Genomic DNA, 23,137 nt, shown 5'->3' on the forward strand with positions numbered 1-23,137 from the left:
GGGAGAACGCCATTAGTGTAAAGCAGTAGCCCAGAGTAAAGTGATTGGGTACACATTCGCTGGCACAGGCTTTGGTCAGAGCCCATATTGCAGCATCTATTTCTTTGCAGATCGCCTAAAAAAAACCACTCCTAGTAATGGGGCAGCAGTGTCATTGGCTGTGGTAGCGTAGTTTTGACGGACATCCTGAGTAACCTGAGGGTCTGATGGGTGGCTGATATTAGCGCTGTGGATACGATGCTGCCTCTTCAGACGCAGGCTGCGGTTCTGTAATACCGGCAGTGGGAGTCTTTATAGATAAGATCCTCTGCGACCGAAGATGCAGCCACAACCCTCACTGCGTCCACCTCTGAACCAGGCCATGATCCGCTGATTTATTTGTGAATTACAAGAATACAGTCCTCTGGTTTCCTTACAGCACTTCTACTAACCAACATTTTCAGCACCAATGTCAGTATAACATAAACTGTGTGCTGACCTCTAGTGGCGGTTTATGATCACTACATGTACTTCCGATACAGAGGAAAATGTGTATTCAGGATAAACTGATACAATATATGTTTTGCAATGTTTACTAACACACATTGTATTGTTACACTGTCACATGATGTTGTTTTGTTGGTGCTTGCACTATTGTGAACTCGAACCTTTTCATATACAAGATTTAGCATTACAGGCGATTCACTTATTTGTTATGGCAGATACAGAAACCTTGCCGATACAATAGATAGATATCCCTCCCCCAAATAAGTGTAACATTATTTACTCATTAAGTACAGCAATAGTAAATACTTACAAATACATACAAGCCAGAATAATGTAAGTAGTGTAGTCATACATGCCAACTGCTCTGGCTGTCCCCCCGGTAAGGGGAATCCAGGTGGGCAGGGCGCGGGCATGGTGCCGCAATGATCATGGCCCCATCCCCATTATACAAAATCATAAAGCAGGGGAGGGGCCACAATTATACTATTCAGTGGGTGGGGTGGCCAGTGGGGTACTGATTCCAGGAGACTTACCTACTCTTCCCTGGGTTCAAGGAGAGCCTCCCAGGATGTTTGGGGAGAGTAGGCAAGTATGATTGGAGTAGAGTGGATGTAACAACCCACTGGATTGGCTGGGAATATCGTCCAATCAGGTGCCACATTCACTGCACAATTCCAGCCCAGGCACTTTCAGTCTATTGCTCTGTCCTCACTGTTCGCATTCCCTGTCCTTGCCCAGCTGTCAGACATTAGGCTCAGGCGGTTAGTTCAGGCATGGAGAGGGGTAACTAAGGAGCATCTACACTGCAATTTACTAAACAGAGGGTGTTTCCCAAAAGTAAGATACCACTTTCAAATCTCCCAACATTTGGAAGCCCAGAATAAGAACTGGTGGTTGGAGAAGTACACCATCACGGGGATATAAATCCAAGGTGCGCAGTCAGGGGAGAGAATTTGGAAAGGGTGAGGGCTCATGGAGGGAACTATAAGCGCACAAGACCACATATTGGTGAACACTGGCGGCTCTAGAGGTGGGGCTGCAGCTCAGTTCAAAATTCAGATAGGGGAGCCACACCAACTGCCAGTAAGTCAGTTTGAAATGGAAGTTGGTGTGGGCCCCCTATTTGAAATTTGAACTGACCTGCGGCCCCTCTACTGGAGCCACCACTGTTGGTGAAGCTAGAGAGCACATGCTCCATATTTGTTCCTCAAGGGAGACTTCATTCCCTTACCAAGATGGCCACCATCTGTAGTTCGGTGCATGCGCCACAACATTTTGTCCCTGTGTGCCACAGTGGGCGATAGACGTCTTCCAATTAGCTCCTCAGAGACCCTGTAATTAATACTGATCCGCCCTTCTAGAGATGTTACCATTTGCATCTTGAACCGCTACGCCAATACAGTCACCGGCTATGACGTGCATGCTCTGCTCAAGCTCCACTCCATGCAACAAGTCAGTGTATGCTTAACTGTGAGTACTAAATAAACCACCTGACTGCTTAAGTACATCTGCTGGTGTGTACAATCCCTCCGCCATACCACCGCCATCTGTACACACATATGCCAACACTTATCATGTGGAACAATATAGAAACAACATTTTATTTTGCTGACCTATATTCACGGCCAGATTAGCAATGGGGCAGGTGGGACTACAGTCTTGGCCTCCACATAAACATAGGACCACCGTCATGGCAGTGTAAGGGTGAATAACATGGAGAAAAGCTGAACCCCTGCACTGGCTCAGCCAGCTTGTTGTAGTTACATCTTCTACAGGTGTTAGGCAGGGATGAATTGTGATAGAAAACCGGCCCGTCATGATGGGGGTGTGGTCTGTTGGGGTGTGGCGGGATCCCTCCTCATAGGACCTGATTGTGAGTTGGACACAGTTACGGCCTTCCTTGCATTTATAGGCTCTAATGCAGCTACAATACACTTCTGTGTACATCCGTGCAGCCGAATATGCAGGGACGGAGATGAACACTTTCTACAATCAGGCTTTGTGCGTCTTTAGACACCACCTTCGGTTGCACCACTGAAACTTTCACCAGCCCTATGCTAGATGCAGATCATCCATCTGAGTATTCACCATCTCTATGGCCAAACACCTGTAACCGCCTAGGAACACCCAACACCTTTCTAATACACTTTTTGGTGCGTGCGTCTGAATTGGTACTACAACTCTACTAACACCATCGGGAAACGTGCGCGGTGCAACTCAGATGAAACACATTGCACAAGAAAACGTACAGGCCTCCACAGAAAACAAACCGTTCACCCACAGAAAAAAAAACACATTGGACCCCACAGGAAAGAAACCGTTCACCCACTCTCTTTCACCTCCCCTCGTCTCTCACTGCCACTGACTGTATCTGCTTCCTTACTTCTAAAAATGAGGTAATCTATCATGAAGTCTTCTCCTCCCACATTCTCCTGGGAGATCCTCCCCCCACCTCCACAAACACACACCCTCCAGCCACCTCCCCTTGTTCTCCTTCTGCACCACCATGGGTGATGCAGTCCACTTCCTCATTTTACCCTCTCCCCCACCCTCCACCTGCCCCCTGTACCCCATCCCCTCTCTCCACTCCCTGCTCCCACCTTGCCCACCTCTTGAACTCTCTACCTGCATCTCTCCCTTGCCCTTCAAACATGCTCTTGTCTCACCCATTCTTAAAAACCCAACCTTGACCCACCCTGACCCTCTAGTTACTGCCCTATTTCTCTTCTCCCATTTGCCTCCAAATTTGGCTTTTGCCCACTTCACTCTACTGAAACTGCCTTGGCCATTGTCACTAATGTTCTGCTACCAGCTAAATCCAAGGGCCACTTCCCTCTGCTTGTAATATACTGCTGTGTGCCGTACTGTCCCACACAGGACAGAGGCACACTCACCGGAAGAACAGGGGCCAATCAGCCTGCAGGTTGTCCGGTGTCAGCGCTCCAAGGTGCCGCAGTTAACCACTTCCAGGGCCGCCGGGCAAGCAACACTTAGATGGTAGGAAGGAACTGCTGGCGGTCAGCCCTGTGATTGATGCTGCGGCTTTTCGTTTGGCAAGGAAGCCCGTACAGGTGGTTTGGAATGGGGCGGACTGGAAACAGCTGGAGATGATGTGCAGCCTGTGTAATGGTTGAAAGTCCTCCTGACGCGTTTCTCGACCATTCAAACCGGTCGTTTCTTTAGAGCAGGGGTTCTCAAACTCAGTCCTCAGGACCCCACACAGTGCGTGTTTTGCAGGTAATCCAGCAGGTGCACAGGTGTATTAATTACTCACTGACACATTTTAAAAGGCCCACAGATAGAGATAATTATTTCACTTGCAATTCTGTGAAGAGACCTGCAAAACATGCACTGTGTGGGCCCCCGAGGACCGAGTTTGAGAACCTGTGCTTTAGAGGAATGAGTTATTCCTCTGCCGGACGAGGCAGGTTCACGGGCTGTCCAGCGCCGTCCGTCTGTATGCCTTACCTGCGGTGAGTCACGGCACATTGGGACCCCAGCAGTTGATTCATCCAGTGTTGCCCGTTTAGCTCCAATTAGAAGCCGCAGTACACTAATACACTGGAACCAGATGACCGCATTTATCCAAATGATAGCGAGAGTTGTCACCCTCTGGCTCCCTTTGCTTCTTCTAATTGTGAGAAGATTTTGCTTCACGAATTTAACATCGTATTTATGGGCGAGTATACCTGTTACTATCACTAATTACTACAGAAATATCACCACAACGGTTATCCGGAATTTATTTTATTATTGGAATATCACAGCGGCACCATTGTGTGAGGAACTGACACTATCTAACATAAGGAGACATATTTACTATTTGTGTCCCTTTTTTATTAACTATTCACCTCCAGGATTCTGATTCATTTTATTAATATCAAATTGCAATTGTGTATTATTCATTATTTTATTGCAAATGGTGGATGTGTTTAATTAGTGTAATACTAATCCAGGATGTACAAATTTCTTTAGGGTTAATTTCTTTAAATAAAATTTTTTAATACACCATTATTATTCTGTTTGCGCTCCCTATTCTCTCTTTTTTTCCTTTGGTTTTACAGGGTTGCTAATACCCTGGCTTCTGTTGGGAGCAGCGAACAGGTTAATTAGCAGAGGTGGTCTGTGTACCATATGCACCTTGATTTTTTCCTCTATGTATGGGAAATGCCTGCTACAATCAGTGGGGTACAGATATATAATCAGTACTGTCACAATGGCTGAGGGGTATAATGGGTGTTGTTAGGGATTTGTGTATACCTTCATGCTGAATAATAATTACCATTCAGCTGTTCTGCACCGAATGGACCGAAGTGAGAATACACCTGGTGGAAATATTGCGCACATTTGGGCAACACCGATTTCCAGGTGTTGGCACATTTTTGCGCTTTACTGCACATGGGATAAAAGTGGCACATACTCTCCTACATCTCAAAATCTGATTTGCTTTTTATGTTAAGCATACATTGCACTCATTTATTATTAATTCATATACTGTACGATTCCCCCATCCTAACCGTCCTGTTTATAATGTCACACTCCAGTCTACCATGATGGGAGGTGGATCAGCAATGCTGTGACTCCGCCGGTTTAACATCTCAAACTGCAGCCGTTTCTGAGAAATCAGGTTAACTTGACGGAGTTGCACGAATTGTTTAAATTAAGTAATTATTTCTTCTTTTTCATTTATAATGCATAAAAAAAAATTATCTTATTACACTGCCAAAAAAATTTAATCTGTTAACAGAGTTTTTAAAAGATAATTCTCTGTTCAGCTGGCACATAGTAAATACGTGAAATATGTTGTGGGGACAAAGAATATTCCTCTGGTTACAAAGAAAAGAAATTACTGTTTTACAACCTGCAGTACCACTGACTTACCACAAGATGGAACTAGAACATTACTGTATTAAAAGAATTCATCTATTCATAGGATGGACGCTTGGGGGTAATTTACTAAGGTGCAGTTAGTCAAACGCCGCTGGTCGACGCCTTTCCACGATACTTTTAAAACAGCAATACGAATAAATGCTACACAGGTTTGTTTAGAAATTACTCTTATAGAAGCGGTCTTATATTACTGGTCAAAGGGCTATAAAAGCAGGCTACTTAGTGAATCTTTCCCTTGGGGCCTTATTCAGAGTTGAGTGAAAACGTAATTGCAGAATGAAAATATTCGGAGTTTGCTGCAGGCAAGAAATGCAATCAGCGCTGCAAGAAGTAACAGGAGTAAATGCACCAGGAACACGGCAGGAAGCAGGACTTATCCTGTGGGTCCTACAGCAGGTACTGAAAGCCGCAGTACACAATGCATGCGCACTACTGTGAGCGGCCTGAAAGTGCAGAAAGAAATAACCAAGTACAATTGGAGCGTGGGAGATTGCGATTCACCTGCCGCACCAAATGAGTGAGACACAGAGGTGCAGGGGGACCTAACTGCCTGCCAACCTACCCACCATGGAGACTGGACCTGTCACAGAGGGCTCAATAGCAGCACCATCTGTAGTAAGATGATCTGGGAGTGAGAAAAGAGGGAGAGAGATGGTGAAAAGGTGGAGGAGAGAGAAAAGAGGGAGGTAGAAAGTGTGGGATAGCAAAAGGGGGAAGAGATATAAAAATAAAAAAAGGGGGGGGTTGAAAAGTGAGGAGAGAGAAAATGGGAGGTGTTCGGGACAGGAGACCCATAGTTAAGATAACAGTAGTCAAAACACTGACTCTGGCATCCCGGTTGGTCTTAATCCTGAGAGGGTACCGCACTAAAGGAATCTCAATCCTATATCCAAACCCTCTCTCCCAACAGCCTAACCCTTCCCCCGCAGCCTAACCCTAACCCTCCCCCTGCAGCCTAACCCTAACCCTTCCCCTGCAGCCTAACCCTAAAGCCTAACCCTAACCCTTCCCCTGCAGCCTAACCCTAACCCTCCCCCTGCAGCCTAACCCTCCCCCTGCAGCCTAACCCTCCTACTGCAGCCTAACCCTAACCCTTCCCCTGCAGCCTAACCCTTCCCCTGCAGCCTAACCCTAACCCTTCCCCTGCAGCCTAACCCTCCCCCTGCAGCCTAACCCTCCCCCTGCAGCCTAACCCTAACCCTCCCCCTGCAGCCTAACCCTCCCCCTGCAGCCTAACCCTAACCCTGCAGCCTAACCCTAACCCTGCAGCCTAACCCTAACCCTGCAGCCTAACCCTAACCCTGCAGCCTAACCCTAACCCTCCCCCTGCAGCCTAACCCTAACCCTGCAGCCTAACGCTAACCCTCCCCCTGCAGCCTAACCCTAACCCTCCCCCTGCAGCCTAACCCTAACCGGCATAGTTACGGACGTTCAGGATCCCGAACGCCGGCATGCTGACTACATCCCATATAATATTTTTGACACTACAATACATCCTCCGGAAGAAGCTATTGGCCTCCCATGGAGTAATACTACAGAACTGCAGAATATCTTCTGTCAGTTTTGAATTAAGAACCCTGAATGAGTTAAAAGCTGTAACAAATAAACTCATTAATATGAAAACCTGCTGTTCAGCGTGACCCTCACCAATGGATTTTTCTGCCTCCTACCATTTACCTTAAAGAAAAAAGAAAAAAAAGTACCTAACTTTCAACACGACAACCATTAAGCAAGCATGAAACCACATCTGAGAAATCTGGTAATGACTGTGCAGGGTGGCGCTGAACAGCAGAGTTTTATTGTAGCTGTACATCAGAGTGTCCATAAAAATCAGACTGTTAGATGCTCACAGAGATGATCCCTATTTCTACTGTACTCTGTATTCTACCATTTGTCCTACATCATCTGAAAGGATACAAGCCATGAGAAGGAACCTCCTTGCGTCTTCCTGCAGGTGCTGGATACCAGGAGGGTTGGGATTGTTGGGCATTGTCACTACAACATAGCTCTGCATCTAAACATTCTTCTGTTACATTTACACAGGACGCAACATATCTCCAGCTGAGGATTCGCCACTGCAACCAGACTACTCAGCGGTTAGAAGACCTGCATGTAACTTTGCAAACCCCAAATAAAGTATCATTATTATATCAAACATATTCTGTTGCGCTCAACAATTATTAAAGAAACTTGGTATGACCCATCAACATAACTTGAACATGGTACAGCGATTTTCTAGGCTTACCATACTGTCCCTTTAAATTGGGACGCTCGTGGATTACACAGGTTCTGTGGCTGATTGAAACAAAGTGAAATGCAGCTTGAACTCAGCAGCCACAGAACCTGTGTAATTCAGAAGTGTCCCGGTTTAAAGGGACAGTATAGTAAACCCAGAGATACATATTATATATATATATATATATATATTTATATTATACACACACACACACACATACATAGACATTTCTGCACGGATACAGACACAGAGCAATTTGTGACTCTCACCTGCTGTGGAACTACAAGTGCAAGCAATCCCTGCAGAACAGACTGAACCCTGTATGTAGTCTGGCCCAGCTACATACCATAAAACACTTTGCTGACTGGTAAAGTTAAACAATAGACTAGAACCTAGCCCAGTGGTTCTTAAACGATGTCCTCGGGACCCTGCCCAGGTGAACTCATTACTCACCGACCCTGCCCAGGTGCACTCATTACTCACCGACCCCCGCACAGGTGCACTCATTACTCACCGACCCCGCACAGGTGCACTCATTACTCACCGACCCCGCACAGGTGCACTCATTACTCACCGACCCCGCACAGGTGCACTCATTACTCACCGACCCCGCACAGGTGCACTCATTACTCACCGACCCCGCACAGGTGCACTCATTACTCACCGACCCCCGCACAGGTGACCTCATTACTCACTAACCCCGAACAGGTGCACTCATTACTCACCGACCCCGCACAGGTGCACTCATTACTCACCGACCCCCGCACAGGTGACCTCATTACTCACTAACCCCGAACAGGTGCACTCATTACTCACCGACCCCGCACAGGTGCACTCATTACTCACTGACCCCGCACAGGTGCACTCATTACTCACCGACCCCGAACAGGTGCACTCATTACTCACTGACCCCGCACAGGTGCACCCATTACTCACCGACCCCGCACAGGTGCACTCATTACTCACTGACCCCGAACAGGTGCACCCATTACTCACCGACCCCGCACAGGTGCACTCATTACTCACTGACCCCGCACAGGTGTAAAATATTCCTTTACTAGCCTACCTTCCCATGCAACACTTCAAAAGTGGTTTAAGTTTGCCTTTTTGCAACTTTGCTGAGCTTGACCCGACGGCGTGTTACGTAATCATTTTGCAGAACACGTGAAACAAGCCACGTCTTACTTCCAAAAACAAACCTAAAAAGCATGTCTGGTTAGGATCAAACTCATGGGTTTATTCATGAAGCAGTGAAAGTGTGGAGAACCATGGCAACCAATCAGCATTGAAGTAAAATTTATAATTTGCATACTATACAATTGTACGGAGCAGCTGATTGGTTGCCATGAGCAACTTCTCCACACTTTTCACTGCTTCATGAATAGACCCCTGAATTTGGCAAATGTGTTCCAAAGTATCCATGGCTGCAAAAGTGAGTTAACATGGAATGCCAGGAAAATCTTGTGTTGCGTTGATCTTTTGCAACATTAATGACATTATATTTTTTTTTTAACTTATTTTACATAGACGGTGAAGAGAATTATTAGTTTTAACTTTTAAGTACATGATGATCGTACAAAACTTCTCAATACATTCAATGGTAATTCGTAGAACCTGTAAGGGCTATACCATCATCATCCATCATTCTTACCCCTCATCCAATAAATGTAATCATTTGCCAACAACTAAGGTAGTGTAAAAACTTTATTTATTTTTTTCTTTAAGTCCTTCAGTAGTGGGGGGCTAGAAACAGAAGTCTCTTTTTATACTAAAAGTGAGAGGTCACAAAAACAAACAATAAAAGAATGACGCGGCGGAAGTTGAGGAATAATAAAATAAAGTGTTAAAATATTTCCGTAAAAACTGTACCCCCACTCCTCTTATAAATAGCCATAAACAGAAAACACTAGATGGTGTCATCCCCCCAAAAAAGTGTTGAATAAGAGGCATGTCGCATGTTCTATTAAAAAATGTGTGTAGGCTAAACTATAAACAAGAGGATGTGGACAGTAGTGCATTTTTACGGTTGTATCCAGAGACGCATTATTGGAATGTAACAGTCAAATTTCCTGATTGGCACCACTGTAAAAAGAAGAACAAAAAAAAATAAAAAAATAAAAACAGGTGAGAGGTTTATGACATATTTTACAGATGAAAGTAGACCCCTAAGTTGATATTCTGTCTAGAGATGAGATGATATGGGAGTACATTTTAGGATTGGACGTTAGCAATTTGTACAAATTAGGAAATATATTTGGAAAACGTTCAGAAAAAAAATAAAAAATGGACAGCGCCACAATTTTAGTGGTTCTTTTTAAGCAGAATTGTCTGGACAAAGAAAACCATTGAGGTCTACAAAGAAACCTTGCCCACATGGGGGTAGCCAGGTTAGTTTGTAACAGTATCTAGAATAAGGATAAGCCATATTGTCTAGTGTTTGAGCTACTTATCTAGGCTTCAAAAAGTTTGCTCATTGTTCACAATGAAAAGGTGGTCCTTGGGAGGACAGCACCAGGAAATCTTTAGACGGTAGAAGAAGAAAAACAGCATCGACCGATAGCCCTTTAAATTTTGGCACCAAACATTTGTATCCGTTTATGGCCTTTGCTGGTGACTATGGTCAAAAATGAGGACTTGAGGCACTCAAGCCCAATGCGTGGTCCATGTTCGAAATCTCATCTGATACAAACAGTGGTGGATCTCAATTATTGCCGAGATGGAGAGGGGAAATTAGCCAGGTTCTGGACCAAGGAGATGACATGGTTCTCGAGAGAAAGGCGAGCACCCTGGTAGCTGGAAGTATGGCATCTAGTTCCCTTTGCAAAATGGAAGTTTAATCAGCATTCCAATTAGATCCAAAACAATATCTGAATGACGAACAACATGGTGTAACAGAAGTTCTGGTTTGGTGTAGACCCAGGAAGGCATGTTGAGGTTTTTGTAAAAAGTCAGTAGAGACAAAGAAAAGCCACAAAGGAAGGAAAGAGGCACAAATGTACAAATCTTCCCTTTTTATCCCTTACACCTGTACGAGGGTCCAGAGGTTTCAAACTGATGTCTCTGACTGAAGCCTCATGACAAATTTATGTGATTTGGGGTCCACAAATTCCTCCGACAGCTTAAAGAAGGGGATCTTTTTGGTGCTGACCACCAAACTGAAGTCTTGGCGCTTCAGGACGAAGACGACCCCATCTTTCAATCCATTGGTTACGGGTTCCTCACTGACCAATGTCCACTGTTTGGCTAGCCAGCGGTCTTTGTGATACTGTATGGTTGGCCCCGGGCCCAAATACCGCTCAAGAAAAGCCTGTTGGAGAAACAAATGTAGCATAATTAGAGGGTATTAAGGTTTTCATGTCCACTAAAAAAAAAAAAAAAATTACAAAAAAAAAATTACAACAATGTAGGTGACCGAAAGCAAGTCAATCATTGCGGAACTACCCAGCATGCAAAGGATGACAGGTTTAGAAGTTCTAAAGCAGTTATATAGGGCTACAGGTTGCAAAGTAGTTAACAATCCACCTGTTCCCAGCGGAAAAGAAAAACACAGTAATGACAAATCCACAGTAACCTGTCTACTGAAAAACAAGCTAACTGTTTACGGTCTTTCCAACAGCGACTTAAAAAAGGTCTCCGATCTTTTCACACTCTTTCATTACAGGCTTTCAGGTGTTTCCCACACATCTGCTCTGCATATGACAAAAGACTCCGCAGAGAGCCCACAATTAAATATAGATGAAAGGCATGAATATTTAATGGAATGCAAGCACAAGGTACAGAGAGAGACATCTTTGGCTATGTGCTCGTGCTGCAGTACCTACTAGTGACCTGTAGGTGGCATGGTTACATTTTCATCAGCCACTTACACCATTAAAAAAAAAAAAAAAAGATTAAAAAAACCCAAACCTCTGTATATCAGATTACACAGAAAATTTACAGCTAAACGAGGAGGGGGTGTAAGCCACAAGTAGTACAACATGGAGCTTAACACCTCTGTGGGAAGTATTTCACCAGTCACATCGGGAATAAATCGGTTCCAATCCCTATAGGGAAATAAATTGCAAATGACAGCAGCTATAGGAAAGCTAGCCGCTAGATTAAAACACAAAAAGCAATGGAAGAACAAAAATATGAAATGGCAAAAAAACTGTGGAAATTCTCCTAATCGGAGGAAGCAAGCTTGGAATATAAAAATAGACCCATTTCACAAGAAAATACAAGCTTCCATCATGCACCAAGGACAAAAATCAGATTTTCAGCTGTTTTGTCCATTGCCACAATATTTTTGATCTATGCAAAGAATAATACAAAACACAATAAGACTCTTGTTCCTGTACTGCCTACCAGAGCCGACCTTAGGCATAGGCAAACTAGGCAAATGCCTAGAGCATTTGTTATGCTTAGGGGCACCAGCAGCTTCTGCTGATTAAAATTATATGCAGCATGCCTATATTCTGTGTGCGGCTGCGGCTGTATCTGCATACGAAATGCTACGTTTCAGTGTATTCCTGGAAATCACTGTAATGTAGCATTTCATATGCAGATACAGCCGCAGTCACACACAGAATATAGGCATGCTGCCTATCATTTTAATCAGCAGAAGCTGCTTGTGCATCCTAGCCACATAGTAATGCAAATAAGATGCATTTTCATAAACAAAAGGCGCCAAACGTTAGCAGAGCTGCCAGCTGACTCATGCCAGACATTTCCTGCAGAACTAGCGGCGGTGCTAGGGGGCACCAGCCAAAATGTAGCCTAGGGCATCAAATTGGTTAGGGCCGGCCCTGCTGCCTACAGCTAGAATAGTAAAATAGATTGTTTAATCTAAAATGGAAGACCGTGCTAGCTAGTGGTCGTAAGAGGGTGCTGCAGCTCCCCACTATGTCTCTCCAATCAAGTCTACTGCCTTGGGGCGACTGGAGGCACCTGTAAACAGAAGCTATGGCAAACGTTACAAAGACGCCCAGTGCAATGGCTCGCACATCTCTGGGATTGGTAGAACTAAAGTAGGACTAATAAAAGCCAGTTGTCCGGTAGAGGTCATAATATGTTGACCACCGACCTTTGGTGTCATGTCGTGAGTGATGCAGAACTCGAGGTGTTGAAGGATGCTCTCCATGGTATGGTACGGCTGCTGCTTTGTGGTCCGCAGGTACTTCTGCATGGCTCGGGCCATGGAGGCGAAGATGGCCTGAGCGGCCTCCCTTGGGTCCATGATCTCACGCGGGTTCTTCTGGTCCTCCTCTTGTAACCGCTTTATGTGAGTGAAAGCCTCTTCTACAGCGACCACCAACCTAGGAAGACACCATCGGCCACGTTACAGCGCCCACCAGAACAACTCTGGGACATTCAACGCATTTCAGCAATGTAAACAGTACGATAAAAGTACAGACTGTTGTAACAAACTTTCTGAAATCCTGACTGCAAAGCGCATCGGAATATGCTGGCGCTATATATGCGAAAGTTAATAAACTATAAATAACATCTTCAGTGTAAATAATGCAGTCATCTCTCCTATAAGAAAAGCAACGCCGTCACCATTCCTGCCGATTGCGGCCCCTCTCACCCTGCATTTGGTTATAAACTTTAAACACAACATACTATTTTTTTTTTATGCAGTTGGCGCATAGGTACAATGCCATCCAGTAAAAAGTGGAAGACTTTCCTGAACAGCGCCCCCTTGTGCCACCTGACTCATGTGGTTACGTATAGGAGATCGAGTGAAACGCCTTAAACTGAAAATGATATTTCGTAGACACAACTTCAATTCTTATTACTATTGTTAACAGCAAAGATAACATTTGTCTGTGCCAAGATCACCTCCAGCAGGCAAATGACGACAGCCAGACCTACAGGCCAGCACAGGTTCTGGATTCAGCGCCAATCCCACGTAAGCGGCAGACTTCTCTCGACTTACGGGGAGTGATTGGAGTCTTGGGCACGGCACGTTAGATCTGCTGACAGCTGGCAATCAGGGCCCAAGAAACAGTTCATGGGGGCGATTTAAAACCCGACAGACGTGGAGACATAACTAAGATGGTGCAATAGTAAGGGGTGGACATGGCACCAGCTGTGTTGGGTAGGGGTGAGGGTGGCAGGTTGGATATATACAGATGGAGCCCTGCTCATATATCCCTTTAAATAGGATTAATTGAGCAAGTGCTGTCGGACTTAATCCCCTGCTGTATTGTTCTCTCTGTATTGTATTGCAGCTGAGAACAATAGATGAAAGGCTTATGCTAATAAACCTTGGTGCACCATGGTGCAGCAGAGAAGGCTAGATGATCAAGGCTCCATCTGTATAAGCAGCAAAAAAAAAAAGCAAGTCACATTACAGTGTGCGAGTGCAGCTGTTTCGCAGAGGCGGGCATCTGTCGTCGTAGCGATTAGTAACCTGTGACTCTAATCCCATTGCCCTCCAGGAGCTCTAAGACTTGCCCCTAGCATCACCAGCAGTCAACCAATCACATGACAGGTAACGTGAGCAGACCCGCTGATTGGTGGAGGACAGTGACACTGGGCCAGACAATGCTGCGCGTTTGGCACTGGCGCAGCGGCACTATTTGGTTGAGTGGGCAGTGCCAGCCCTGTACGGGATCATTACTGACCACAACACAATTTCACAGATTCATAATAAAAAGTGAAATCATTTTTTTTTTTTTTATAACTAATTGGGTTCTAGAACTCGGTTAAAGTACCTCGCCTTCCGTTTCCGTACTCTCCTCTCATGCTCCGCCTCCTCGTAGTAATACTCATTGTGGCTGTTGTCTCTCCTCCTGGCAGCTGCGGCGATCACTGCCCGGGACTGCCCCGTCGAGTTGTTAGTTGTGTTTTCTAGAAAAAGAAAAACGATTCCCGTTGATTATATGGATTTCCTTTGTTCCTAGTGAACTAAAGTGCTGGACATTGGTTCAAACATCAAAAAAGACCACTTCCAGTGTACCGGTCAAGAGGACACTCTTTGGAAGAGACGGGGAACCTTCGGTACTCCAGCTATTGCTGAACTACACATACCAGCATGCCTTGCTACAGTTTTGCTATTTGGCCATGCTAAAACTGTTTAGGGCATGCTGGGATGTGTAGTTCAACAACAGCTGGAGGACCGAAGGTCCCCCATCCCTGCTCTAAGGGGAAGACTCAATTAGCCATTAGGTTCCATGATGAGCGGCTGCGCACGCAGTGGATAATCACAGGGGTAAAAGACTGGCTAGTTTTCGGCTGGCACCTCTGTGGAGTAAGGGTCTCCTGCCCGGATAACCTGCGTATTATCAGCGCCAGAACCTCACGGGTCGAGGACACAGATACGGGAAGCGGTCTAGACTAGCAAAGGCTTTCCTTATACCATGGCTAGGCAACATGGGGCCATCCAGCATCTGTGAAACTACATATCCCAGCATGCCCCTCCGCAACTTTTTTTTTTTTTTTACGGCAAGGGCATGCTAAAACTGGCAGGGAGTGCTGGGAGGTGTAGTACCACAGCAGCTGGATTGCCACAGGTCACTTACCCACAACTCATATCGCGGCTGCAAAAAGTGAAAGCTGCACAAATATGAGTAAAAGGACAATGGTGCCTTACTTCGGTAATGAGCGTTCATTCACAAAGCATGCGCGCATGAATTATGGCGATGCCCATACGTACTCAAGAAACAGGCGCGGTACACATGCGAGACGGCAGTCTGCCAAATGATTACCTGCCACCACAGATAACCAGGGCTGAAGGCCGCTCAACTGGCCCCTATAGAGTGTAAGCTTGCGAGCAGGGCCTTCCTACCTCTATGTCTGTCTGTTTTTACCCAGTTTTGTTCTATTACTGTTGTTCTAATTGTAAAGCGCAACGGAATATGCTGCGCTATATAAGAAACTGTAAATAAATAAATAACTGGACTGTGGGACATATGGTCAAAACATCATCTCTATATATATATATATATATATATATATATATATAGTATTTTAAATGTCTTTTTTTTTCTCTCTCATCATCAGACTATGATGATTCGATGATTAAAAAAAAAAAAAAAACACTCTCTCTGCAACATGGGTTTCCCCTGGGTTTTAACCAGACAAATTGCAGTTTTAGAATATATAAAAATAGCACAGTAAGGGTTACTGGAGTGATGCGGAGGAAGAGGACTGAATTAGGAAGAGCACGGAATCCTTCCAAGGGTTAATAGGGCTGCATTTACAAAAGCCAGCCGCAAGCACAGAGGTATCTTTCAAGTCGGCAGAGCTGCCTAATGAGGTCCTCGTACATGCGACAGGCGGGCTTTGAAGTTACACAGATTCATGGTTTAATATTCAACTCACAGTGCCCTAAAGGGGCAGAGATTTCAGGAGTGGCTGTCAGCAGCTACCATAATAAAAGGGTCCCCCGCCTCCTAACCCCGGTACACTGCCACCTACAAGACCAAAGACTTACTTCCAGTGTCTACCGGGTAGGCGGGTGGGGGTGAGTACGGAGGGGGACAGGAATAGAAACCAGGGCTGGTAAAGAATCACAGAGTTCTTATTGTACATAGTTACATTGTTTGGTAACATGGTCTCAGTCTGCGGTCTCCCACTTCACATCCATAATCATTTATTTTAACATTTAGGCCCAAAACTGCTGCGGTATATGTGCGCACTATATAAAGAACTAGAAATAAATAAATAATAAATAAATAAAAAACATAACTGTAAATGTCAGTTTTTGCTTAGGGATCAATGCCTTTAATGTGCACAGAAAAATTAAAAGTGACTAAAAACTAAAAAAAAAGAAATGTCTCTTTTCTACTGGAACAACGTGCCCATTTAGCATTCACCCAATTCACCAGCAGAAGGCGCTGTTCTATACATGATACGCAGCAAGTCACAGTGGGTTACATTCAGAGAGTACACATTAACAGTTCATACATGATGGCATACGGAATAGTACATTGGAAATATTTCGCAGTTACTGGTACATTTTAGGCTGACAGTACCAACACAAGCATCCAAGTGCCGCCCCAGCCACATGCCTAATAGGAAATTCGCCACTGCACATTAAGTTTAAATATTCCCTATGTGGCAAGCAGTAGCTATAGGCAGTTCCCCATATTATATTTATAAATGTATACATACAGACACACTATATAGACAGAGTATAAAAGTCTCCAATCACCAGCTCCCCAATCTAGAGTGTATACGGTGACCCATACAAGCTTCCAAGCTGCTCAGGGCATTCCCAGCAACTAGTATCTCTCTTACTACTACACCTCGGTCTTATCAAAGAAACTTACGTCACATACCATCTACAACTCCACCATCTCTCTATGTTCTCCATCATCTCACCCATAACTGCTCATTCCTGTACCACTTATGTCCATAGCAACCAGATTCCACTTAACATTTATCCAACTGCTTCTAGAAGATCATAGCTACAATCTGATTGGATGCTATGGGCAACATTTCCACATCTAAAAAAAAACTCACAACTTAGTAAATATACCCCATGGTCTGAAGACGACAGAGACCACAGGGTATAAATCTCTTCTCACCTGCATATGTTCCCCCACCTAAACGCTCTGCCACTCACCTTGCCAACCTTCGTTACTTACCTACACTTACCAAGTCCATGTTCCCTTCCAACTCCTCTACTCCCAATATCCCTATCTCACTGGTGTCTTCCTCTCCACCTTCATAATTGCTCTCCCATTTTCACAAGAAACCATCCACTGACACGACAGCGCTTTCCAACTCCCGCCCCATTTCACGGCCTCCCTTTGCTTCCAAACTTCTTGAACGACTTCTCTACAACCACTTGACCCCAATATTCTTTACGCTCACTCGCTCCTTGACCTTCTGGAGTCTGGTGTCACACCTAGTCACTGACAGAGCAGGTCATACTTCAGTGAGTGCAGTAAGAGGTCGCTTGTCCATTCACATGTTCCTTGACCTTTCCGCCACATTTGACACTGTGGATCACCCGCTCCCATGGGCTTTGCAGCAACGGCCCTAGAGAAGGACATCCAAATCTACCTCTCCACACCTGACCTTCATAACCTAGCTCACCCCACATGCCTAACCACCCACTTCCGCCATTTCTACCTGGATGTCCCCATGCCATCGCAAAGTTTATATATCTAAAAGAGAGCTCATATTTCCCTCCTAGAATATTACAATTCCTATCACGCTACCCTCACGACTCTCCCATCCCCCAAGCCTATTGCCTCAATTCCACCACTGACTATCGGCTTCACCCCCACATATACAGTCCCTCTAACAGTCCTGCCACATCCACCTTCGTAACATAGCCAAAATGTACAATTTTCCCACTGAGGACATAACCAAATCCAAGGCCAATTTGCTCAGCATCTCCCACTTGGACTACAGCAACCTCCTCCTCGCTGGCTTCTCTCTCTCCTCTCCAAACAATGCAGAAGGCAGCGGTGGGGCTCATGTTCCTATCCCACCGCTCCTCATCTTCTGCACCTCTGTAAATCCCGTCACCGACACTCCATTTCCTCCAGAATTCACATTATATTGTCCACCTTCATGAACTCTGACCTTTATACTTCTCCTCCCATCACTCCAAGACCTCCCACGCTTCTCCCAACATTTGGAACTCCCTGCCTCACCGCCAACCTACAGTCTTTCAAGTTTACCATAAAAAAAAACACTTTCGCACTTTTTTCTACCCTTAACCCCATACTACTGTAGCGGTCTCCTGCATTGTCCACCTGCCCCGTCCCCCTACTAGCCTGTAAACTCATGGCCCTCACTACCTTACGTCTCATGTCAACCCTCCCTCTACCTCGCTTATACCCCTTATGTTTTATGCGTTAGAGAAATTAAGCAATTTCTAGCATTCTGCCCTGTCTTTTACCATCATTTAATACTTAAAGCATTATTATGAAAGACATGTTTGTGACAAGGAATGTATGTTCGTGACAAGAACTAGCCTACTTCGCTAAGTCATCCTAGCCTTGCTGAATTCTGTATGTCATGTCCCCAAGCCAGGACCAGATGGTGTTCGATAAGGAGGAACTGGCCTCAAGGCCTGCTCTGATTGGTCCAAGCCTTGGGTGGAGGAATTCAGCAGTATACAATATTAAGGGCTTGTGTTTGCCATATTCTGGGCAGACTGAGCGCTCTTGTAATATTACCTGTAAGTGCATTCTGTCACTTTATTGTAATCCTGCTCTGCCATTATCAATATAAAATACAAATATGATAACAGCTGTTCACGCTGTTTTTTTATCCACAACATATGCTGGATTGTTATGGGACTGTTACTCTGCTATATTCAGCGTATTGGAATCTGCACTCGTTTCTCGCTCCTCGTCATTGTACTTGTGCAACTTATACTTGTACCTCAAATGCGGTTATACATTTGGGCTCATGCATTTGTAGGTTGCCTTCCTGGCTCTGCGGAATTTGTGGCATCTTACAATTTAAACCCTGCTGACAAGGAGACACAAAGTATATCTAATACGTAAGTGTCTTACTAGAAACATATAATAAATATAAACCAATGTTCTTTATACATACCACCATCATCCACTGAATCTCCACATTAGACCAGAGAAGGGAACCCTTCCTATGTAAACCTCCCCTTGGTAGAAACTGCAAAAGCACTGTGCTCGAGTCCACAGTGCACAAGCAACGGCTACGGGAAAATGGTGCTTGTGCCTTTTTTCCAGTGATATCTTCAGAAACATGGCACCGACGCCAATGTTCTCAAGACAACACTGGGTCAGCGGCTGCACTGCCGTCCAACAGGGACTATTCCCACCATAGGACGGTAAAAGAACCTGTGGCAAGCGCAGAGAGCCCGCAAGGGGCTTCATTGCGCTTGACAACCACCCCCAGCCGGCCATCTAAAAGCCAGGAACCCAGCGTCTGTATGGTGATTGCCTGTCTCCCAACCGCCGATCAAATGAACCCAACACGTACATGTCCCCCTAAGTCAGCTAGCTGTTTGCAGCAAGAAGGAAAGCAAAACACCATTAATGGTTAATTTCGGGACAATGCTGAAGGCTACAAATCAACTTTACATTCACAGATCAGCAACCAATCAGCAGATATTTCATGCCTTTTGCAAAAACCCCTTTAGCACTGCGCAGTATCTAAACATTACATATGTATCTGGGAAGGTTCCATAAGCCTATTCACAATGGAACCTGTACTGTATTAAGGTCATTAACCCTCTGCCTTCCAGTAGAGTGAATCAGAGCAAGACAACTGATGCAGAGGAAATAGAAACCAGTATAGCACATGTATGTTCTAGCTTTGCTTACATATAAATACACAATGCATACAGTAATTCGGTTATGCGGTAGATCATTAATAAAGTGTGCGCTGTCCAGCAAGTGGGCGTGGCTTGTTTCTTGAGTACACACAGGCAAACCTAACATTGAGATTGTTTCCCCGAATACTATTTAAAAAAACAAACAAATTTTATTTAGACTAAGACAGAGGTTCCCAAACGCAGTCCTCAAGGCACCCCAACAGTCCAGGTTTTACGTATATCCATGGCACAGCTCAGATGGTTAAATCAAATTGACTAAAGGTGCTAATTAAGTCACCTGTGGCCAAGCATGGATACATTTAACACCAGGACCATTGGGGTGCCTTGAGGGCCGCGTTTGGGAACCTCTGGACTAAGACTATCAGCAATTAATTCCTGACTGGAAAGGACGAGCTGGAGGAAAAGCAATGGCGACACAGATTTTTGGACGGGGTTTTGGAGGAAACAAGGAGAAAACAGCAAGGAGGAGAAGACCAGGGAGCTCTCCGGGAGAGCGACATCTCACCCTCTCCGAGGGAGTAGACCTTGAAGCCAGACATTTTCTTGGACAGGATGGATTTTGGCAGGTTCAGGAGCGCAGGGTTGTAGACAGGGAAATCGTGATAATAATTTTCCAAAATCCATACGGCAACTCGTTGGATACTGTGAGAGGAAAACAGACAGAGGGTAGGGATGTGTGTGTAGAGACCAAAATTACAGAATATAGGGTGTGGGGAATGGGAGGAAAAGGGAGACACAAGGATAATACAGTAGGGGCATGGGAACAAAGCCAAGGAGACTCAGGACATTACGGACATCCAGCATGAACAATGGCCGCTACAGAAGGGGAACTGCACCGCTAGGAGAAAACTCATGGCTCTGCCTGCTTTTAGGGATTACCGACTCTCCTAGACCTTTAAAGCTACAGTTCTTCCTTCTGGCCTCTAGAAATAATTTGCCCATTGAGACCAATTAGATTAGCGCTATCATTTTATGAATGTACTAGATAAAGGATATGTAGATTTTATCGGTTGCTATAGGCAACGCCTGCACTGCTCTTTTTGAAAGATTTGATACATCTCCACCTTAATTTAATTATGATGTCCTGATATCATATGCTGTAGACCATGGAAAGACCAACACATTTTTTTATTTTTTTTGGGAAGGGGATGCATTTCCCATGAAAGGGAGAACAAGTGGCTAAAAATAAAAAATGTGTCGTTATTCCCTTCCACAGGTCTCCAAAAATTTTAGCTTTCTACAAAACAGAATCTGGGGTGACGGGTCTTCCAATCAAATCAAATATTTTAGCCTGTACTCCCTAACAAAATAGTTCCATCTCTGAACTGTAGACTTCATTATACATTGAACCCACATTATAATAAGCCAGATATTAATGAGCCCCGACTCCCAGAATCCTCTACCAGCAATTGAACATTAGTCTGAGTGCCCTCTAGCAACATAAAGCCTTAGTGGTTTGACTCGGCCTTTGGGTATTATCCAATCATAGGAGGACTCGTTAATCCAGATAGACATTAAAAGGTTAATATTGTCCTACATGTTCTTCCTATTTAATGCACTACTTGTGCAATCTATTTAAGTATAATATTATTCTAAATAATTCTAAAATTACAGGGCAAGTAATTTTTCATCGTTCTGGTTCGGCAGCCACCCGTAAAACTCCAGGCTAAACCAGCCTTCATTGTTCCCAGTTAGCTGTCAAGCACGGCTGACCATCTTAATCTTGGAGGTACAATGCATCTCTCATTAATGTTACAATGTTCAATGCAAACAATTTGTCACGGGACGTAGAGAACAAACAATCTTATTTACAGAACGTAACAAGTGTGCAGTAAATGAAACCAAATCGTTAATTAACGATTCCCATTAATTGACCGTTCCCGACCAACATACTGCAGTCATAATGACTTATTCGTTGTCATGGTCGGTTTAGTTTTTCTTGGCTACTACAGCCTTGTATGATCTACAGGGTCAGCTATTCCAACGCCACCCATTAGAAGGAGGATCTGGTCTTACCTTAAATGGCCAACATTGTAGTGCCTGCTCGCCCCATCTGTGGACCTCACCACCTTAATGGTGAACTGAGGTTGGAGCTGCCTGAGTTCTAGCAGAACCACAGCCAAGTAGTGGACGAAGAGTAGGGCATCCACCAGCGATACAGCATATTGAACTATTCCCTGGTAGTTCCTCTCCGCCGTTGTCAGGATGCGGACTGCGTAAAAAAGCCAGTAGGACACCACCAGCAGAAATATGAGCACCATAATCAGAGCCCGAAAAACAAACACTCTAGGGAAGAAAGCTTTGGGGCGACGGAAGAAGAGTGCCCAGCTGCCCACCAGAAGAATTAGAAGTTTGAAGGCCACGGAGATGAAGAGACCCTCGCAAGGTGTTCCACAGGTTTCCAGATCCCACGGTAAAATTTTGGGCAACAGCATAAAGGCGATAGGGGTCAGGAACGAGATGAGTGCTAAGGCTCCACCAATAATGACCCCAAAGTGCCGCGAGCAGTCCAGGTTGGCACTGTCCTCCATGTCCTTAGTGATACGTGTGATGTCATCGTGGGATATGCTGTGCTCAGAGGTTCCCGTGACCACTGTGGTGGTTTCGCCCCAATTGTCATCCTGCAAATCAGGTACAAAAAAATAAAAATTAGTAGGACAATAAACTCAAAAAAGTATGGTATAAAAAAAAAATGCATGGAGGAACATATACTTTCCCACGTCTCTCAAAGGGCTTGATGCATTCAAGGCTGATTCCGTAGTCAAACTTCCGAAAATTCAGTTTTCGCCTGTTTGTCCGCCTACCATGTATTGGTCGGCGTCTGCGGCGGGGGCCGGCGAAAAGAAGCTCATAGGCTTCTATAGTGTATCTCCATCCAGAGATGGTGATACCCTCATGGGCGAAAACGCGAAGGTCGGGTGATAGTGCATACGAAAATGCAATAAAACCCCCGAAAACGGCAGTTTTATTGCATTTTCCTTTTAGTACATCCCGCCCATAAGCTTTAGTATATACACAGGTATATTCAGTCTCCTTTATATTGCACATTTTATTTTCAGCGACTGTATAAGAGTACAGTGTTCAACAATTGATATTCTCCAACCCAAGCGTGAACATGTTATCACTTGATAACCAGAACCTAAACCTGTTATACAACGCTGAAGCCATTGTGGTGGGAGAGAGGATCAGTATATAGGGAATCTGGTTCCCACCTTCGCTGGCTAGACTAGCTACACCTTCCACGTGACTCTATCTCG

The 23,137-nt window shown here is 44.8% G+C and overlaps 1 protein-coding gene across 5 annotated transcripts in view; it reads right to left on the bottom strand.

The window, feature by feature from the left end:
- Nucleotides 1–9,298: 9,298 nt before the first annotated feature.
- The window catches only part of VANGL2 (VANGL planar cell polarity protein 2), a 146,045-nt gene continuing 132,206 nt past the window's right edge, over nucleotides 9,299–23,137 (bottom strand). For all 5 annotated transcript variants that reach the window (XM_063946949.1, XM_063946951.1, XM_063946952.1 and 2 more), the window contains exons 5-9: nucleotides 21,897–22,501; nucleotides 20,386–20,522; nucleotides 14,311–14,446; nucleotides 12,675–12,906; nucleotides 9,299–10,919 (exon numbers count right to left, since the gene is read on the bottom strand). In XM_063946949.1, coding sequence (XP_063803019.1) covers nucleotides 10,659–10,919; nucleotides 12,675–12,906; nucleotides 14,311–14,446; nucleotides 20,386–20,522; nucleotides 21,897–22,501 — 1,371 coding nt within the window. In that variant the 3' untranslated portion in view covers nucleotides 9,299–10,658. The remainder of the gene's footprint in view (nucleotides 10,920–12,674; nucleotides 12,907–14,310; nucleotides 14,447–20,385; nucleotides 20,523–21,896; nucleotides 22,502–23,137) is intronic.

The sequence above is a fragment of the Pseudophryne corroboree genome, chromosome 12 (assembly GCF_028390025.1).
Source record: "Pseudophryne corroboree isolate aPseCor3 chromosome 12, aPseCor3.hap2, whole genome shotgun sequence".
Lineage (NCBI taxonomy): Eukaryota > Metazoa > Chordata > Amphibia > Anura > Myobatrachidae > Pseudophryne > Pseudophryne corroboree.